Source organism: Nerophis ophidion, linkage group LG23 (genome assembly GCF_033978795.1).
Source record: "Nerophis ophidion isolate RoL-2023_Sa linkage group LG23, RoL_Noph_v1.0, whole genome shotgun sequence".
NCBI lineage: Eukaryota > Metazoa > Chordata > Actinopteri > Syngnathiformes > Syngnathidae > Nerophis > Nerophis ophidion.
The window spans coordinates 36,001,726-36,024,247 of NC_084633.1; the positions used below are offsets into that span (position 1 = coordinate 36,001,726).

At 40.0% G+C, this 22,522-nt stretch overlaps 1 protein-coding gene across 2 annotated transcripts in view; it reads left to right on the forward strand.

Moving 5' to 3' along the window:
- The window catches only part of usp43b (ubiquitin specific peptidase 43b), a 321,262-nt gene that overhangs the window by 247,948 nt on the left and 50,792 nt on the right, over nt 1–22,522 (forward strand). For both annotated transcript variants that reach the window (XM_061884275.1, XM_061884274.1), the window contains exons 5-7: nt 1,235–1,370; nt 2,942–3,086; nt 6,898–7,060. In XM_061884275.1, coding sequence (XP_061740259.1) covers nt 1,235–1,370; nt 2,942–3,086; nt 6,898–7,060 — 444 coding nt within the window. The remainder of the gene's footprint in view (nt 1–1,234; nt 1,371–2,941; nt 3,087–6,897; nt 7,061–22,522) is intronic.

Here is a 22,522-nt window from a genome sequence, read left to right on the forward strand (position 1 = left end):
ACCTCTTACTGTGTGTTGGCCCCTGGAAGGCCCCTGTGTGTCACCTCTGACTGTGTGTTGGCCCCTGGCCGGCCCTTGTGTGTCACCTCTGACTGTATGGGCCCCTGTGTGTCACCTCTGACTGTGTTTTGGCCCCTGGCCGGCCCTTGTGTGTCACCTCTGACTGTATGGGCCCCTGTGTGTCACCTTTGACTGTGTGTTGGCCCCTGTCAGGCCCCTGTGTGTCAGCTCTGACTTTTTGGGCCCTCTGTGGCACCTCTGACTGTGTGTGTTGGTCCCTGTGTGCCACCTCTGACTGTGTGGGTTGGGCCCTGGCAGGCCCCTGTGTGTCACCTCTGACTGTGTGTTGGCCCCTGTCAGGCCCCTGTGTGTCAGCTCTGACTTTTTGGGCCCTCTGTGGCACCTCTGACTGTGTGTTGGCCCCTGTGTGTCACCTCTGACTGTGTGTTGGCCCCTGGCAGGCCCCTGTGTGTCACCTCTGACTGTGTGTTGGCGTCTGTGTGTCACCTCTGACTGTGTGTTGGCCCCTGGCAGGCCGCTGTGTGTCACCTCTGACTTTTTGGGACCCTGTGTGTCACCTCTGACTGTGTGTTGGCCCCTGGCAGGCCCCTGGTGTCACCTCTGACTGTGTGGGCCCCTGTGTGTCACCTCTGACTGTGTGTGTTGGTCCCTGTGTGCCACCTCTGACTGTGTGTTGGCCCCTGGCAGGCCCCTGTGTGTCACCTCTGACTGTGTGGGCCCCTGTGTGTCACCTCTGACTGTGTGTTGGCCCCTAGCAGGCCCCTGTGTGTCACCTCTGACTGTGTGGGCCCCTGTGTGTCACCCAGGGGCGCCGCTAGGGATTTGGAGCCCCATGAAAATAATCTTTACAGGGCCCCCAACACATAATTTCATATAAGTTCATCATCATTAGGGGCCTCTTTGGGCCCCCCTCCATCATGGGCCCCTAGAATCCGTCCCCTTACCCAACCCCCCACCCCCCTCCCCTTTTTGGCGCCCCTGGTGTCACCTCTGACTGTGTGGGCCCCTGTGTGTCACATCTGACTGTGTGTTGGCCCCTGGCAGGCCCCTGGTGTCACCTCTGACTGTGTGGGCCCCCGTGTGTCACATCTGACTGTGTGTTGGCCCCTGGCAGGCCCCTGGTGTCACCTCTGAGTGTGGGCCCATGTGTGTCACATCTGACTGTGTGTTGGCCCCTGTGTGTCACATCTGACTGTGTGTTGGCCCCTGGCAGGCCCCTGTGTGTCACCCTGGTCTTCAGCACCAAAGGACAGAGGTACCTGAGAGTGGGCCTGGCCGTGCCTCTCCTGGGCTCCGTGGCCAGCCTGAGGAGGATGGTGGCTGACGAGGGCAACATCTCCCCAGACCAGGTGAGAGCTTTAGGGGGCCCTTCTTAAAGGGGCCCCGTTACAATACAGTAGTGTCGTAGACCTAAATATTCATTAAGTACCACTATACAGTAATGACATCATTAAAATACAGTAGTGTAGTAGACCTAAGTATTCATTAAGTACCACCATAATGACAACATTAAAATACAGTAGTATAGTAGACCTAAGTATTCATTAAGTACCACCATAATGACATCATTAAAATACAGTAGTATAGTAGACCTAAGTATTCATTAAGTACCACCATAATGACAACATTAAAATACAGTGGTGTAGTAGACCTAAGTATTCATTAAGTACCACCATAATGACAATATTAAAATACAGTAGTGTAGTAGACCTAAGTATTCATCAAGTAATAATGACATCATTAAAATACAGTAGTGTAGTAGATCTAAGTATTCATTAAGTACCACCATAATGACAACATTAAAATACAGTAGTGAAGTAGACCTAAGTATTCATCAAGTACCACTATAATGACATAATTAAAATACAGTAGTGTAGTAGACCAAAGTATTCATTAAGTACCACCATAATGACATCATTAAAATACAGTAGTATAGTAGACCTAAGTATTCATCAAGTACCACCATAATGACAACATTAAAATACAGTAGTGTAGTAGACCTAAGTATTCATTAAGTACCACCATAATGACAACATTAAAATACAGTAGTGAAGTAGACGTAAGTATTCATTAAGTACCACCATAATGACAACATTAAAATACAGTAGTGTAGTAGACCTAAGTATTCATCATGTACCACCATAATGACATCATTAAAATACAGTAGTGTAGTAGAACTAAGTATTCTTTAAGTACCACCATAATGACATCTTTAAAATACAGTAGTATAGTAGACCTAAGTATTCATTAAGTACCACCATAATGACATCATTAAAATACAGAAGTGTAGTAGATCTAAGTATTCATTAAGTACCACCATAATGACAACATTAAAATACAGTAGTGAAGTAGACCTAAGTATTCATCAAGTACCACTATAATGACATCATTAAAATACAGTAGTGTAGTAGACTTAAGTATTCATTAAGTACCACCATAATGACAACATTAAAATACAGTAGTGTAGTACACCTAAGTATTCATCAAGTACCACTATAATGACATCATTAAAATACAGTAGTGTAGTAGACCTAAGTATTCATTAAGTACCACCATAATGACAACATTAAAATACAGTAGCGTAGTAGACCTAAGTATTCATTAAGTACCGCCATAATGACATCATTAAAATACAGTAATGTACTAGACCTAAGTATTCATTAAGTACCACCATAATGACAACATTAAAATACAGAAGTGTAGTAGACCTAAGTATTCATTAAATACCACCATAATGAAAATATTAAAATACAGAAGTGTAGTAGACCTAAGTATTCATTAAAAAAATTTTGTGGGCGGATTGTAAAAAAAAACACTGCCCATAAAATACTGAAGTATTTCTTACTGGATGGTATGACTTATGTAAAGGAAGTAGTACTCCTAATGCTTCATCCTGCCTGCAATATCTCTTCCTCTGCAGGTGATCCTGACCGAGGTTTACTCCACAGGCTTCCAGCGCTCCTTCTTCGATGGCGACGATCTCACCGGTGTGGCCGAAAATGACGTCATTTATGCCTTCCAGGCCCCGCCCCTCTACATCAGGGGAGGCTCCGCGCGGACCTCAGGTGAATTTATGCTTCTAAAAAATTTAGTAACAGACATCTTCATAAAAATATGTAATATGTACAATATACACACTGCAAGTATATATATAATGTAGTAACAGACACCTTCATAACAATATGTAATATGTACAATATACACACTGCAAGTATATATATAATGTAGTAACAGACACCTTCATAACAATATGTAATATGTACAATATACACATTGCAAGTATATATATAATGTAGTTACAGACACCTTCATAATATGTAATATGTACAATATACACACTGCAAGTATATATATAATGTAGTAACCGACACCTTCATAACAATATGTAATATGTACAATATACACACTGCAAGTGTATATATAATGTAGTAACAGACACCTTCATAAAAAATGAATATGTATATTATCCAATACCAAGTAGTTACAGGATCATACATTGGTCATATTCACAGTCCTCATGTGTCCAGGGTTGTATTTACTGACTTTATAAACATAATATCCTTTTTAAAAAAATGGAAAAAAGATTTTGTGATTATAAAAATCGATGTACTCATAGTAGTATCGACTAGACAAACTCCTGTACTTGGTATCATCACAGTGGATGTCAGGTGTAGATCCACCCATGGCATTTGTTTACATTGTGACACCGGTGAGCTATTGTATCCTCCTATGGTGTGTAGTGAAGCATGTTTAGCTATTCCTCATCCTCCAATGATAATAATACTTGTAAACGTCCTCCAATGATAATAATACTTGTAAACGTCCTCCAATGATAATAATAATACTTGTAAACGTCCTCCAATGGTAATAATAATACTTGTAAACGGTGTGTAGTAAAACATGTTTAGCTATTCCTCGTCTTCCAGTGTAAGAAACTTACTTTATTTCTCGCAATGGAGGCCAGGATTAGTGATTTAGAAGTAGCTAAAACACTGTGGATGGACGTTAGCCGCTAACTAGCTAGCCATGTCTTCAAGCAGCTCCTCTGTTTCAGTGTTATAACTTCACCTTTATCTTGACTTTTTACACCAAAATGCGTCCACTCTCCCTTTTCTGTCTACACACTGTGTCTGCTTGTAAGTACTCTGTGCGTGTGCACTGCCGAACATGCTCCTCTGCTCATAAAACCAGCAATGTCATGACTTGATGTGGGGTTTACCGGTCATTTTTAGAGGCAATATAGTACTGAATATGATTGGTTGGTATCGCGGTACTAATACTGGTACCGGTATACCGTAGAACCCTAGCAGGTCCCAAACAAGCAGAGATAAGTGAGAGGAGACAGGAAGCAGACGTCCGTTTGACAGGAGGCCATAGAATGTTGGATGTAATGAGGGATGAGTGGTGGTCCAGGTCTCAGTGGGACAGACCAGGAGGTGACCTCAGCGTTTTTACACTTTCATGAACATCCGTCAGAGGTCACCCTCATCCGTGACTTTAAGCCGCTTCCGTCAGCGCCTCGATCAGAGCAACATGAATTAATGACAGCAGGACCGCCCTTCAGCGGGTCAACCAGCCAGTCCACCTTCAAGGCCTGGTTGCACTTTTGCAGACTTTCTTTGGATTTAGGTAGATTTGGTTAAAAAAAAAAAAGTTGTCTTTTGTGGACTTGTCAGACCACACAACACTTTTCCACTTTGCATCAGTCCATCTTAGATGATCTGGGGCCAAGCGAAGCCGGCGGCGTATCTGGGTGTTGTTGATAAATGGCTTTGGCTTTTTCATAGTAGAGTATATACATGTAGCGACCAACTGTAGTTACTGGCATTGGTTTTCTGATGTGTGCCTGAACCCATGTGGTGATATCCTTTACACACTGATGTGGCTTTTTAATGGAGTACCACCTGAGGGATCCAAGGTCACCGTGATTTAATGTTGGTTTTCGGCCTTGCTGCTTACATGCAGTGGTTTCTCCAGATTCTCTGAACCTTTTGATGGAGAAAGTTGAGGAATGCTCCTTAAAGATGAAATCGGGCCCAGCAAAGCGTTTCTGGGTGTTGTTGATAAATGGCTTTGGCTTTTGCATAGTAGAGTTTTAACTTGCACTTACGGATGTAGCTTACTGATAGTGGTTTTCTGAAGTGTTTCATGTGGTGATATCCTTTACACGCTGATGTGGCTTTTTGATGCTTTACCACCTGAGGGATCCAAGGTGCGTAATATCATGGCTTACATGCAGTGATTTCTCCAGATTCTCTGAACCTTTTGATGGAGAAAGTTGAGGAATGCTCCTTAAAGATGAACTCGGGCCCAGCAAAGCGTTTCTGGGTGTTGTTGATAAATGGCTTTGGCTTTTGCATAGTAGAGTTTTAACTTGCACTTACGGATGTAGCTTACTGATAGTGGTTTTCTGAAGTGTTTCATGTGGTAATATCCTTTACACACTGATGTGGCTTTTTGATGCTTTACCACCTGAGGGATCCAAGGTGCGTAATATCATGGCTTACGTGCAGTGATTTCTCCAGATTCTCTGAACCTTTTGATGGAGAAAGTTGAGGAATGCTCCTTAAAGATGAACTCGGGCCCAGCAAAGCGTTTCTGGGTGTTGTTGATAAATGGCTTTGGCTTTTGGATAGTAGAGTTTTAACTTGCACTTACGGATGTAGCTTACTGATAGTGGTTTTCTGAAGTGCTTCATGGGGTAATATCCTTTACACACTGATGTGGCTTTTTGATGCTTTACCGCCTGAGGGATCCAAGGTGCTTAATATCATGGCTTACGTGCAGTGATTACTCCAGATTCTCTGAACCTTTTGATGGAAAAAGTTGAGGAATGCTCCTTAAAGATGAACTCGGGCCCAGCAAAGCGTTTCTGGGTGTTGTTGATAAATGGCTTTGGCTTTTGGATAGTAGAGTTTTAACTTGCACTTACGGATGTAGCTTACTGATAGTGGTTTTCTGAAGTGTTTCATGGGGTAATATCCTTTACACACTGATGTGGCTTTTTGATGCCTATGTGCAGTGATTTCTCCATATACTCCAAACCTTTTGATGATATCATGGAGCGTAGATGGTGAAATCCCTAAATGCGGCTGCTTTGAGAAATGTCGTTCTTCAACAATTTGCTCAGGCGTTTGTTGACAAATTGGTGACCCTCGCCCCGTCCTTGTTTGTGAATGAGTGAGCATTTCATGGAAGCTGCTTTTATACCCAATCATGGCACCCACCTGTTCCCAATTAGCCTGTTCACCTGTGGCATGTTCCAAATAAGTGTTTGATGAGCAGTCCTCAACTTTCTCAGTCTTTTTTGCCACTTGTGCCAGTTTTTTGGAAACATGTTGCAGTCATTAATTCCAAATGAGCGATTATTTGCAAAAAATAACTAGTGTCAGTGGGGAAGTGGTACTTTTTAGAGGCGGTATAGTAGCGTATATAATTCATTATATATATTAGTAGCTGTTTAGCATACAACGATAGTCTGGGCACACCACCGTTATGTCCGTGCGAAAAGCGGGATGTGCTAACGTGGTGGTTTGCCGCCCGATGAAGACCACAGTGATGGATCAGGTGTCAGGAGATTTAATAAAACGCGGGGGGTTTTGGGGAAGGCTCAGTAACTTTTTTCCGATCAATTCCCCCCTCTCAACGGCGGGTGCGATTCATCACAGTCAAGCTCCGAGGCGCTGACGCTGTCGAGTGTGTGACAAGAAAATGCAGGCCTCACATTTCGCAGGGTTCTCACAAACTTGGCACACCCCTTTTCAGTGCGGGTGCTAGCAAGGAGGCGGGGCACCTGCTCGCCACATCAGACAAAAACACCTGGGCGGAGTCCATCTGCTCCGTCGATCAATCAAAAAAATCTCTCTTTGTCTGCAGGGTACCATCACAGTCTGCCATCTTCCCCGTACGCCACCGGTCCCGAGGGGCAAAGGTTGGCCAGTTCCGGGGCTTTGTCTTCCGAGTTTCTCAACCACGGCGTCCCGGCCAAGATTCTGCTGCTGGTATGCAACGCCGCAGGAGCGGGCCAGCAGACGGTTAGGTAATGACTCCACCTTCTTCTTTCAGTAGTCCTGCCCGGGGACCGGCGCCCAGGTTTAGTGAGGCCCAAAAATAAAGTCTCAATTTGTTTTCCTGCTTTTTAAAGAAACCGATAAATACAGAAGACAGGGATCATTGCTTTGGTTTGATCAAAAACTAGTAGTTTGAAATGACAGTAAAATTCTCATTAGTATGAACTACGGCAGGGAGATGGCGTTCATTTTATTAGTCATGACCATTTTCATGCTGTTATTATTCCGTCATCTAGTGTACAATGTATATAATTCAGGTCCTTTCATTGTTCCGCAGCATTAACTTATATGACCCAATGCAAACAACCTTCCCTAGTCATGGTGTGAAAATAAATTGCAAGCAAGACAAAAAGTCAACAGACATAGGCACACATAAACACAACCTGCTCACTGATCATTGCTTTCATTCCATCAAAAACTTGTCATTTAAAAATACAGTTCAATTCTCATTTGTAAAAACTCCAGCTTTAATTTGGCCCGCGAGACTAAAGAAAGATACCCACAGGGAGATAGCGTTCATTTTAATAGTCATGACCATTTTCATGCTGCTATTATTCCGCCATCTAGTGTAGAATGTATGTATTTCAGGTCCTTTCATTATCCTCCAGCATTTACGTATATGGCCCAATGCAATCAACCTTCCCTAGTCATGGTGGAAAAAGAAAATGCAAGCAACACAAAAAGTCAAGAGACATAGGCACACTTATACACAACCTGCTCACTGATTATTGCTTTCATTCCATCAAAAACTTGTCATTAAAAATACAGTTAAATTCTCATTTGTAAAAACTACGGCTTTATTATGGCCCGCGAGACTAAAGAAAGATACCCACAGGGAGATAGCGTTAATTTTAATAGTCATGACCATTTTGATGCTGCTATTATTCCGCCATCTAGTGTACAAAGTAAATATTTTAGGTCCTTTCATTGTTCCTCAGCATTAACTTATATGACTCAATGCAAACAACCTTCCCTAGTCATGGTGGGAAAAGAAAATGCAATCAACACAAAAAGTCAACAGAAATGTCGCACATAAACACAACCTGTTCACTGATCATTGCTTTCATTCCATCAAAAATTAGTTGTGTGAAATGACAACTAAATTCTCATTTGTACAAACTACGGCTTTAATTTGGCCCGCGAGACTAAAGAAAGATACCCACATGGAGATAGCGTTCATTTTAATAGTCATGACCATTTTCATGCTGCTATTATTATGCCATCTAGTGTACAATGTATATAATTCATATCCTTTCGTCATACTGGAGCATTTACTTATATGACCCAATACAAACAACCTTCCCTAGTCATGGTGTGAAAATAAATTGCAAGCAAGACAAAAAGTCAACAGACATAGGCACACATAAACACAACCTGCTCACTGATCATTGCTTTCATTCCATCAAAAACTTGTCATTTAAAAATACAGTTAAATTCTCATTTGTAAAAACTCCAGCTTTAATTTGGCCCGCGAGACTAAAGAAAGATACCCACAAGGAGATAGCGTTCATTTTGATAGTCATGACCATTTTCATGCTGCTATTATTATGCCATCTAGTGTACAATGTATATAATTCAGATCCTTTCGTCATACTGGAGCATTTACTTATATGACCCAATGCAAACAACCTTCCCTAGTCATGGTGGGAAAAGAAAACGCAAGCAAAACAAAAGTCAACAGACATGGTCACACATAAACACAACCTGCTGACTGATCATTGCTTTCATTCGATCAAAAACTTGTCATTTAAAAATAGTTAAATTATCATTTGTAAAAACTACGGCTTTCATTTGGCCCGTGAGACTAAAGAAAGATACCCACAGGGCGATGGCGTTCATTTTAATAGTCATGACCATTTTCATGCTGCAATTATTCCGCCCACTTGTGTACAATGTATATAATTCAGCTCCTTTCATTATTCTGCCGTATTGACTTATATGACCCAATGCAAACAACCTTCCCTAGTCATGGTGGGAAAAGAAAATGCAAGCAAGACAAAAAGTCAACAGACATGTCACACATAAACACAACCTGCTCACTGATCATTGCTTTCATTCCATCAAAAACGTGTCATTTAAAAATACAGCTAAATTCTCATTTGTAAAAACTACGGCTTTAATATGGCCCGCAAGACTAAAGAAAGATACCCACAAGGAGATAGCGTTCATTTTAATAGTCATGACCATTTTCATGCTGCTATTATTCCGCCATCTAGTGTACAATGTAAATATTTCAGATCCTTTCATCATCCTGCAGCATTTACTTATATGACCCAATGCAAACAACCTTCCCTAGTCATGGTGGGAAAAGAAAATGCAAGCAACACAAAAAGTCAACAGACATAGGCACACATAAACACAACCTGCTCACTGATCATTGCTTTCATTCCATCAAAAACTTGTAATTAAAAATACAGTTAAATTCACATTGGTACAAACTACGACTTTAATTTGGCCCGCGAGACTAAAGAAAGATACCCACATGGAGATAGCGTTCATTTTAATAGTCATGACCATTTTCATGCTGCTATTATTATGCCATCTAGTGTACAATGTATATAATTCAGATCCTTTCGTCATACTGGAGCATTTACTTATATGACCCAATACAAACAACCTTCCCTAGTCATGGTGTGAAAATAAATTGCAAGCAAGACAAAAAGTCAACAGACATAGGCACACATAAACACAACCTGCTCACTGATCATTGCTTTCATTCCATCAAAAACTTGTCATTTAAAAATACAGATAAATTCTCATTTGTAAAAACTCCAGCTTTAATTTGGCCCGCGAGACTAAAGAAAGATACCCACAAGGAGATAGCGTTCATTTTGATAGTCATGACCATTTTCATGCTGCTGTTATTCCGCCATCTAGTGTACAAAGTAAATATTTCAGGTCCTTTAATTATCCTGCAGCATTTACTTATATGACCCAATGCAAACAACCTTCCCTAGTCATGGTGGGAAAAGAAAACGCAAGCAAAACAAAAGTCAACAGACATGGTCACACATAAACACAACCTGCTCACTGATCATTGCTTTCATTCGATCAAAAACTTGTCATTTAAAAATAGTTAAATTATCATTTGTAAAAACTACGGCTTTCATTTGGCCCGCGAGACTAAAGAAAGATACCCACAGGGAGATAGCGTTCATTTTAATAGTCATGACCATTTTCATGCTGCTATTATTCCGCCATCTAGTGTACAATGTATATAATTCAGGTCCTTTCATTGTTCCGCAGCATTAACTTATATGACCCAATGCAAACAACCTTCCCTAGTCATGGTGGGAAAAGAAAATGCAAGCAACACAAAAAGTCAAGAGACATAGGCACACATAAACACAACCTGCTCACTGATCATTGCTTTCATTCCATCAAAAACTTGTAATTAAAAATACAGTTAAATTCACATTGGTACAAACTACGACTTTAATTTGGCCCGCAAGACTAAAGAAAGATACCCACATTGAGATGGCGTTCATTTTAATAGTCATGATCATTTCCATGCTGCAATTATTCCGCCATTTAGTGTACAATGTATATAATTCAGGTCCTTTCATTGTTCCGCAGCATTAACTTATATGACCCAATGCAAGCAACCTTCCCTAGTCATGGTAGAAACAGAAAAGGCAATCAACACAAAAAGTCAACAGACATGGGCACACACAAATACAACCTGCTCACTGATCATTGCTTTCATTCGATCAAAAACTTGTCATTTAAAAATACAGCTAAATTATCAATTGTAAAAACTACGGCTCTAATATGGCCTGCGAGACTAAAGAAAGATACCGACAGGGAGATGGCATTCATTTTAATAGTCATGACCATGTTCATGCTGCTATTATTCCGCCATCTAGTGTACGATGTATATAATTCAGGTCCTTTCATTGTTCTGCGCATTTACTTATATGACCCAATACAAACAACCTTCCCTAGTCATGGTGGGAAAAGAAAATGCAAGTAAGACAAAAAGTCAACAGACACGGTCACACATACACACAACCTGCTCACTGATCATTGCTTTCATTCCATCAAAAATTAGTAGTGTGAAATGACAACTAAATTCTCATTTGTACAAACTACGGCTTTCATTTGGCCCGCGAGACTAAAGAAAGATTCCCACAAGGAGATAGCATTTTTTTTAATAGTCATGACCATTTTCATGCTTCTGTTATTCCGCCATCTAGTGCACAAAGTAAATATTTCAGGTCCTTTAAATATCCTGCAGCATTTACTTATATAACCCAATGGAAACAACCTTCCCTAGTCATGGTGGGAAAAGAAAATGCAAGACAAAAAGTCAACGGACATAGGCACACATAAACACAACCTGCTCACTGATCATTGCTTTCATTCCATCAAAAACTAGTAGTTTAAAAATACAGCTAAATTCTCATTTCTACAAACTACGGCTTTAATATGGCCCGTGAGACTAAAGAAAGATACCCACAGGGAGATAGCGTTTATTTTAATAGTCATTACCATTTTCATGCTGCTATTATTCCGCCATCTAGTGTACAAAGTAAATATTTTAGGTCCTTTCATTGTTCCTCAGCATTAACTTATATGACTCAATGCAAACAACCTTCCCTAGTCATGGTGGGAAAAGAAAATGCAATCAACACAAAAAGTCAACAGAAATGTCGCACATAAACACAACCTGCTCACTGATCATTGCTTTCATTCCATCAAAAATTAGTTGTGTGAAATGACAACTAAATTCTCATTTGTACAAACTACGGCTTTAATTTGGCCCGCGAGACTAAAGAAAGATACCCACATGGAGATAGCGTTCATTTTAATAGTCATGACCATTTTCATGCTGCTATTATTATGCCATCTAGTGTACAATGTATATAATTCAGATCCTTTCGTCATACTGGAGCATTTACTTATATGACCCAATACAAACAACCTTCCCTAGTCATGGTGTGAAAATAAATTGCAAGCAAGACAAAAAGTCAACAGACATAGGCACACATAAACACAACCTGCTCACTGATCATTGCTTTCATTCCATCAAAAACTAGTAGTTTAAAAATACAGCTAAATTCTCATTTGTACAAACTACGGCTTTAATATGGCCCGCGAGACTAAAGAAAGATACCCACAGGGAAATGGCGTTCATTTTAATAGTCATGACCATTTCCATGCTGCAATTATTCCGCCATCTAGTGTACAATGTAAATATTTCAGATCCTTTCATCATCCTGCAGCATTTACTAATATGACCCAATGCAAACAACCTTCCCTAGTCATGGTGGGAAAAGAAAATGCAAGCAAGACAAAAAGTCAACAGACATGGTCACACATAAACACAACCTGCTCACTGATCATTGCTTTCGTTCCATCAAAAATTAGTAGTGTGAAATGACAACTAAATTCTCATTTGTACAAACTACGGCTTTCATTTGGCCCGCAAGACTAAAGAAAGATTCTCACAAGGAGATAGCGTTCATTTTAATAGTCATGACCATTTTCATGCTTCTGTTATTCCGCCATCTAGTGTACGAAGTAAATATTTCAGGTCCTTTAATTATCCTGCAGCATTTACTTATATGACCCAATGGAAACAACCTTCCCTAGTCATGGTGGGAAAAGAAAATGCAAGACAAAAAGTCATCGGACACAGGCACACATAAACACAACCTGCTCACTGATCATTGCTTTCATTCCATCAAAAACTAGTAGTTTAAAAATACAGCTAAATTCTCATTTGTACAAACTACGGCTTTAATATGGCCCGCGAGACTAAAGAAAGATACCCACAGGGAGATAGCGTTTATTTTAATAGTCATTACCATTTTCATGCTGCTATTATTCCGCCATCTAGTGTACAACGTATATAATTCAAGTCCTTTCATTATTCTGCCGTATTTACTTGTATGACCCAATGCAAACAACCTTCCCTAGTCATGGTGGGAAAAGAAATTGCAAGCAAGACAAAAAGTCAACAGAAATGGGCACACATAAACACAACCTGCTCACTGATCATTGCTTTCATTCGATCAAAAACTTGTCATTTAAAAATACAGTTAAATTATCATTTGTGAAAACTACGGCTTTAACATGGCCCGCAAGACTAAAGAAAGATACCCACAGGGAGATAGCGTTCATTTTAATAGTCATGACCATTTTCATGCTGCTATTATTCCACAATCTAGTGTACAATGTATATAATTCAGGTCTGTTCAATGTTCTGCGCATTTATTTATATGACCCAATGCAAACAACCTTCCCTAGTCATGGTGGGAAAAGAAAATGCAATCAACACAAAAAGTCAACAGACATGTCGCACATAAACACAACCTGCTCACTGATCATTGATTTCATTCCATCAAAAACTAGTAGTTTGAAATGACAACTAAATTTTAATTTGTACAAACTATGGCTTTCATTTGGCCCGCGAGACTAAAGAAAGATACCCACAGGGAGATAGCGTTCATTTTAATAGTCATGACCATTTTCATGCTGATATTATTCCGCCATCTAGTGTACAATGTAAATATTTCAGGACCTTTCATTGTTCCGCAGCATTAATTTATACGACCCTATACAAGCAACCGTCCCTAGTCATGGTGGAAACAGAAAATGCAATCAACACAAAAAGTCAACAGACATGGTCACACATAAACACAATGTGGATATTATTAAAAAACATTCATGCACCGTAAAAAAAAAACAGAAAATTCTAAATTACACCGATTTAAATGCATTACGATGCATGATGGGAAAAATGTGGATGGATGTTAGCTGCTAACTGGCTAGCCATGTCTTAAAGCAGCTCTTCCTGAGGGTGTTTCAGTGTTATAACTCCACCTTTATCTTGACTTTTTACACCAAAATGCGTCCGTTCTCCCTTTTCTGTCTACACACTGTGTCTGCTTGTAAGTACTCTGTGGGTGTGCGCTGCCCAACATGCTCCTCTGCTCATAAAACCAGCAATGTCTTGATGTGACGACGCATCGCCATGCCCGTGAAAAAATACAAATTTTTCAAACATAGTACCGTTTTAGATTCGGTAGTACTGCGATACTATACTAGTACCAGTATACTGTACACTGTACTAATATTTATTTATACTGTCAGGAGATCAAGGCTTCTTATTTCTCCGTGTGTGCATTGGGGTCCTTAAGTCCATTCATGTTCGGTCAATCTATGTGTAATTAGACCATAGTTATGAGTGGTTGTTGACCCCAACAGCAACATGTTTAATCTGGAATTACAATGTTCCTGTGGACATTGAAAGAAATCATCTGTTTATGACCTGCATTTTCATGCATCACACCTCTAAATCGGAATACTTTGACATGCGCAGAACATAACATATACGAAAAGGCGTGTTATTGTTTGTGCTATGGCGCCATCCTTTGGATAAGTTCACTCACTGCAGGTGCTGACTAAGCAGTGACTTGCACTATAAACAAACTTTGTGTATCTCTACATTATCACGGTAATTATCAGGGTTTTTTTTTTTTCACTACTTTTGTTTTACCGCTCTTTGTGTAATGAGCTGTTTGGTGCTTTTTATGTTGTTACGATGTACGTGTTGCGGCACGTCTTCATGTTATAACATTCTGTGTAATGTTTGAGGCTAGCAGTTAGCACTTAGCAAAGGGATAATGTGGTGAATAAAACAGTTTATCTATTATTCCGGTTATTCCGGTTCGGCTATTAATCCAATTACATGTGTCCATGTGCATATAGCTAATGTTAGACTTAGACTAAGACAAACTTTATTGATCCACAAGGGAAATTGTTCCACACAGTAGCTCAGTTACCTAGGATGGAAAGGGTAAGGATGGAAAGGATAAAGCAGGTTATAAAGTAGACTAAAATTCTACCATAGTAGCCATATAAAATATAACATATATGTAATATTTACATATTATATATACAGTACTGCGATGAGGTGGCGACTTGTCCAGGGTGTACTCCGCCTTCCGCCCGATTGTAGCTGAGATAGGCACCAGCGCTCCCCGCGACCCCAAAGGGAATAAGCGGTAGAAAATGGATGGATGGATGGATATATACAGTATATAATATGTATATTAATATAGTATACTATTATATTTGTATATTTTATAATGTTTTGTATTGTTTATATATATATATATAGATATATCTATATATCTATATATATCTATATATATATGTATATGTGTGTGTGTGTGTGTGTGTGTGTGTGTGTGTGTGTGTGTGTGTGTGTGTGTGTGTGTGTGTGTGTGTGTGTTTTTATATATATATATATATGTGTGTGTGTGTGTGTGTGTGTGTATGTTTATATATATATATATATATATATATATATATATATATATATATACATATATATATATATATGTGTGTGTGCGTGTGTGTGTGTATGTTTATATATATATATATATATAGAATAATACCAAAAATAAAGTAAAATAAAGGAAGTCAAATGGAGCTACTTTGATGTGCTGCCACTCTTTCAGGCGCATCAAAGAAAAAAATCAAATAAAATGTTAGTCCTGGTATTGACTAAAGATTAGTTCAAAGGCGTACAGGACGGAAGGGACTCATACGGCCCCATTTCCTGGGTGGATCTCGCACGAGAGGAAGAGGGATTTTTTTTGCCATGCAGTCTGCTGAAAATGATGGACCGCGCCACTCTACACAGCACCAGAGGCTGAGGTCATCGTTGGAATTGCTACCAAACACATTTTGAGACGCTCAACACTGCTCTCTGGAGGCTAAAGTGGATAGTGCAGCCCCATATCTGTCACGTTTCATGTGTCAGGTAAATTGTGACGAACGGGGCCGTATGACCTCGGCTCTCATGTATTGTTCAACTATTTTGCATGTCCTTCAGTACGTGATGTTTTTTATTAGTCAAGCACCCGCCAGCTTGCGTCGTTAGGAATATGGCGGCGCGGAATACTCGCCCTCCTTCAGCTAAGAAGAGCTACTCTGGGATGCTCACTCGTTTTATATTTAGCTCGGCACCAGGAGCACATCAAGGTCATTTCGCCTCCCAGAAACCGAAATGGCCGACATCCATCTCACTGCGAAGAGCGCTGTGAAAATAAAACGTCTGAGGTATCCGACATGGGGCGGGTCCATCAGACACTTCAGATCAATAGAGGTGAGCTCGCCAGCGCGGCCGTGAGAAAGTCCAATCTCATCAGCGGGAAGTCAGAGTCGCTGTCAGGCTCTCCTTCAACAAAATGGCTGGCCGTCATTGATCAAACCAGCCACCCACCATGCGGGACTCGTCTGATGACTGTGGGAGGACCGGACTCTGCCAAGTACCTGACTTTGGAGACATTTCCTCAGTCCTATTATTTAAAGCACTGAAATGGAACTATTAAGAATGTCAGCTAGTGTTGTCTCCATACCAATGTTTTGGTACCGATACCAAAACATATTTGAACACGTTTCTAAATAAAGGGTACCACAAAAACATGCAGACATACGAGGTGCAACAAAAAAAAGGGGGTATTTATAGATAAATGAACAAAAAGCAAGAGCAACAGGGAAGTGCTATGAAGAAAACTAAACCAAATGCTGAAACCCAGCAAAACTCTCACAGGAAATGTGGAGCAGACGGCGTCCACAAAGTAGTGCGTACTAGAGCTCGGCATGGAGAAGATCGTCATTAGTCACTAGTGAACAGAGAATAATGTCCTGACTAGGGTTGTCTCGATACCAATATGTTTTTCCATACTTTTCTAAATAAGGGGGACCACAAAAAATATAATTATTGTCTTTATTCGAACAAAAAATGCATACATACAAGGTGCAGCAAAAAAAAAAGGGGTAATTATACAAAAAGGAACACAAAGCAACAGCAACAGCGAAGTGCTCTGCCCGGAAAGAGTATGATGAAAACCAAACAAAATGCTGAAACCCAGCAATTCACTCACAGGAAATGTAGAGCAGACGGCGTCCACAAAGTAGTGCGTACTAGAGCTGGGCATGGAGAGGATCGTCAATAGTCACCAGTGAACAGAGAATAATGTCCTGACTAGGGTTGTCTCGACACCATTATGTAATTCCATACTTTTCTAAATAACGGGAACCACAAAAAATGTCATTATTGTCTTTATTTGAACAAAAAAAATGCATACATACAAGGTGCAACAAAAAAAAGAGGTATTTATAGATAAAGGAACAAAAAGCAAGAGCAACAGGGAAGTGCTATGAAGAAAACTAAACAAAATGCTGAAACCCAGCAAAACACTCACAGGAAATGTGGAGCAGACGGTGTCCACAAAGTAGTGCGTACTAGAGCTCGGCATGGAGAGGATCGTCCATACTCACCAGTGAACAGAGAATAATGTCCTGACTAGGGTTGTCTCGATACCAATATGTTTTTCCATACTTTTCTAAATAAGGGGGACCACAAAAAATGTCATTATTGTCTTTATTCGAACAAAAAAATGCAGACATACAAGGTGCAACAAAAAAAAGGGGTATTTATGCATAAAGGAACAAAAAGCAAAAGCAACAGGGAAGTGCTATGAAGAAAACTAAACAAAATGCTGAAACCCAGCAAAACACTCACAGGAAATGTGGAGCAGACGGCATCCACAAAGTAGTGCGTACTAGAGCTCGGCATGGAAAGGATTGTCAATAGTCACCAATGGACAGAGAATAATGTCCTGACTAGGGTCGTCTCGATACCAATATGTACTTCCATGCTTTTCTAAATAACGGGGACCACAAAAAATATTTTTATTGTCTTTATTCGAACAAAAAATGCATACATACAAGGTGCTGCAAAAAAAAGGGGGTAATTATACAAAAAGGAACACAAAGCAACAGCAACAGGGAAGTGCTCTGCCCGGAAAGAGTATGATGAAAACCAAACAAAATGCTGAAACCTAGCAATTCACTCACAGGAAATGTAGAGCAGACGGCGTCCACAAAGTAGTGCGTACTAGAGCATCATGGATAGGATCGTCAATAGTCACCAATGGTCAGACAATAATGTCCTGACTAGGGTTGTCTCCATACCGATGTGTATTTCCATACTTTTCTAAATAATGGGGACCACAAAAAATGTCATTAATGTCTTTATTCGAACAAAAAAATGCAGACATACGAGGTGCAACAAAAAAAAATGGGGTATTTATAGATGAAAAAACAAAAAACGAGAGCAAGAGGGAAATGCTCTGCCCGGAAAGAATATGACGAAAACTAAACAAAATGCTAAAACCCGGCAAAATGTCACAGGAAATGTGGAGCAGACGGTGTCCACAAAGTAGTGCGTACTAGAGCATCATGGAGAGGATCGTCAATAGTCACCAGTGAACAGAGAATAATGTCCTGACTAGGGTTGTCTCGAGACCATTATCTAATTCCATACTTTTCTAAATAACGGGGACCACAAATAATGTCATTATTGTCTTTATTTGAACAAGAACATGCAGACATACAAGGTGCAACAAAAAAAAGAGGTATTTATAGATAAAAGAACAAAACGCAAGAGGAACAGGGAAGTGCTATGAAGAAAACTTAACAAAATGCTGAAACCCAGCAATTCACTCACAGGAAATGTGGAGCAAACGGCGTCCACAAAGTAGTGCGTACTAGAGCTCGGCATGGAAAGGATCGTCAATAGTCACCAATGAACAGAGAATAATGTCCTGACTAGGGTCGTCTCGTACCAATATGTTTTTCCATACTTTTCTAAATAAGGGGGACCACAAAAAATACAATTATTGTCTTTATTCGAACAAAAAATGCATACATACAAGGTGCTGCAAACAAAAAAGGGGTAACTATACAAAAAGAAACACAAAGCAACAGCAACAGCGAAGTGCTCTGCCCGGAAAGAGTATGATGAAAACCAAACAAAATGCTGAAACCCAGCAATTCACTCACAGGAAATGTAGAGCAGACGGCGTCCACAAAGTAGTGCGTACTAGAGCTGGGCATGGAGAGGATCGTCAATAGTCACCAGTGAACAGAGAATAATGTCCTGACTAGGGTTGTCTCGACACCATTATGTAATTCCATACTTTTCTAAATAATGGGAACCACAAAAAATGTCATTATTGTCTTTATTTGAACAAAAAAAATGCATACATACAAGGTGCAACAAAAAAAAGAGGTATTTATAGATAAAGGAACAAAAAGCATGAGGAACAGGGAAGTGCGATGAAGAAAACTAAACAAAATGCTGAAACCCAGCAATTCACTCACAGTAAATGTGGAGCAGACGGCGTCCACAAAGTAGTGCGTACTAGAGCTCGGCATGGAGAAGATCGTCATTAGTCACCAGTGAACAGAGAATAATGTCCTGACTAGGGTCGTCTCGATACCAATGTGTATTTCCATACTTTTCTAAATAACGGGGACCACAAAAAATATAATTATTGTCTTTATTCGAACAAAAAATGCATACATACAAGGTGCAGAAAAAAAAAGGGGTAATTATACAAAAAGGAACACAAAGCAACAGCAACAGGGAAGTGCTCTGCCTGGAAAGAGTATGATGTAAACCAAACAAAATGCTGAAACCCAGCAAAACACTCACAGGAAATGTGGAGCAGAGGGCGTCCACAAATTAGTGCGTACTAGAGCTCGGCATGGAGAGGATTGTCAAAAGTCACCAGTGAACGGAGAATAATGTCCTGACAAGGGTTGTCTCGATACCAATATATTTTTCCATACTTTTCTAAATAAGGGGGACCACAAAAAATGTCATTATGTGGAGCAGAGGGCGTCCACAAATTAGTGCGTACTAGAGCTCGGCATGGAGAGGATTGTCAAAAGTCACCAGTGAACGGAGAATAATGTCCTGACAAGGGTTGTCTCGATACCAATATATTTTTCCATACTTTTCTAAATAAGGGGGACCACAAAAAATGTCATTATTGTCTTTATTCGAACAAAAAAATGCAGACATACGAGGTGCAACAAAAAATGGGGGTATTTATTGATAAAGGATCAAAAAGCAAGAGCAACAGGGAAGTGCTATGAAGAAAACTAAACAAAATGCTGAAACCCAGCAAAAAACTCACAGGAAATGTGGAGCAGACGGGGTCCACAAAGTAGTGCGTTCTAGAGCATCATGGAGAGGATCGTGAATAGTCACCAGTGAACAGAGAATAACTAGGGTTGTCTCGATACCAATATGTTTTTCCATACTTTTCTAAATAAGGCCACCACAAAAAATTTCATTATTGTCTTTATTCGAACAAAAAAATGCAGACATACGAGGTGCAACAAAAAAAAGGGTATTTATTGATAAAGGAACAAAAAGCAAGAGGAACAGGGAAGTGCTATGAAGAAAACTAAACAAAATGCTGCAAAACACTCACAGGAAATGTGGAGCAGACGGCGTCCACAAAGTAGTGCGTACTAGAGCTGGGCATGGAGAGGATCGTCATTAGTCACCAGTGAACAAAGAATAATGTCCTGACTAGGGTTGTCTTGACACAATTATGTAATTCCATACTTTTCTAAATAACGGGAACCACAAAAAATGTCATTATTGTCTTTATTTGAACAAAAACATGCAGACATACAAGGTGCAACAAAAAAAGGGGGTATTTATAGATAAAAGAACAAAAAGCAAGAGGAACAGGGAAGTGCTATAAAGAAAAAATAAACAAAATGCTGAAACCCAGCAAAAAACTCACAGGAAATATGGAGCAGACGGCGTCCACAAAGTAGTGCGTACTAGAGCATCAAGGAGAGGATCGTCAAAAGTCACCGGTGAACAGAGAATAACTAGGGTTGTCTCGATACCAATATGTTTTTCCATACTTTTCTAAATAAGGGCACCACAAAAAATTTCATTATTGTCTATATTCGAACAAAAAAATGCAGACATACGAGGTGCAACAAAAAAAGGGGGGTATTTATTGATAAAGGAACAAAAAGCAAGAGCAACAGGGAAGTGCTATGAAGAAAACTAAACAAAATGCTGAAACCCAGCAAAGCACTCACAGGAAATGTGGAGCAGACGGCGTCCACAAAGTAGTGCGTACTAGAGCTCGGCATCGAGAGGATCGTCAATAGTCACCAATGAACAGAGAATAATGTCCTGACTAGGGTTGTCTCGATACCAATATGTTTTTCCATACTTTTCCCAAATAAGGGGACCACAAAAAATATCATTATTTTCTGTATTTGAACAAAAAATGCAGACATACGAGGTGCAACAAAAAAAAGGGGGTATTTATAGATAAAGGAACAAAAAGTGAGAGCAACAGGGAAGTGCTATGAAGAAAACTAAACAAAATGCTGCAAAACACTCACAGGAAATGTGGAGCAGACGGCGTCCACAAATTAGTGCATACTAGAGCTGGGCATGGAGAGGATCGTCATTAGTCACCAGTGAACAAAGAATAATGTCCTGACTAGGGTTGTCTTGACACAATTATGTAATTCCATACTTTTCTAAATAACGGGAACCACAAAAAATGTCATTATTGTCTTTATTTGAACAAAAACATGCAGACATACAAGGTGCAACAAAAAAAGGGGGTATTTATAGATAAAAGAACAAAAAGCAAGAGGAACAGGGAAGTGCTATAAAGAAAAAATAAACAAAATGCTGAAACCCAGCAAAAAACTCACAGGAAATGTGGAGCAGACGGCGTCCACAAAGTAGTGCGTTCTAGAGCATCAAGGAGAGGATCGTCAAAAGTCACCGGTGAACAGAGAATAACTAGGGTTGTCTCGATACCAATATGTTTTTCCATACTTTTCTAAATAAGGGCACCACAAAAAATTTCATTATTGTCTATATTCGAACAAAAAAATGCAGACATACGAGGTGCAAAAAAAAAAAGGGTATTTATTGATAAAGGAACAAAAAGCAAGAGGAACAGGGAAGTGCTATGAAGAAAACTAAACAAAATGCTGCAAAACACTCACAGGAAATGTGGAGCGGACGGCGTCCACAAAGTAGTGCGTACTAGAGCTCGGCATGGAGAGGACCGTCCATACTCTGTGTGCCTGCCATCATATTGCAGTCTACACCTATGTCTTATGTGCGACTGCCATCTACTGGTCATATGGTCAATGTACCAAATAAAATAGCTTTGAGGTCGGTAAGCACAAGCAAATTTATTTAGTTTAGTTTGTTTTGTTTTCCTGCGCATGTTTTCACGACATATCCTTTGAGGTTTTCACAAAGTGGGTAAGATAAGGTTTCATAAATTGATCCAAACATATTTTTTGTATCCCTAGAAGACGTTGACCCTTTCTGTAAATGTTTCGACAAATATCGTCGTTATCGCGTGGCCGTGTGGGTCTAGTGGCTGCTCCTAATAAATCCGAGCCAGACGATGGAGGGCCGCCCTCAATTAAACGTGTGTTCTAATGAATGTGTCATGGGATCCATCCTTTTAGAGTGATGCTTTTCCCTCTCTGCGTTACCTCTCCCCCGTAGCGATATCATAATGAGAATCCTGCTCTAATGGCGATATCATTTG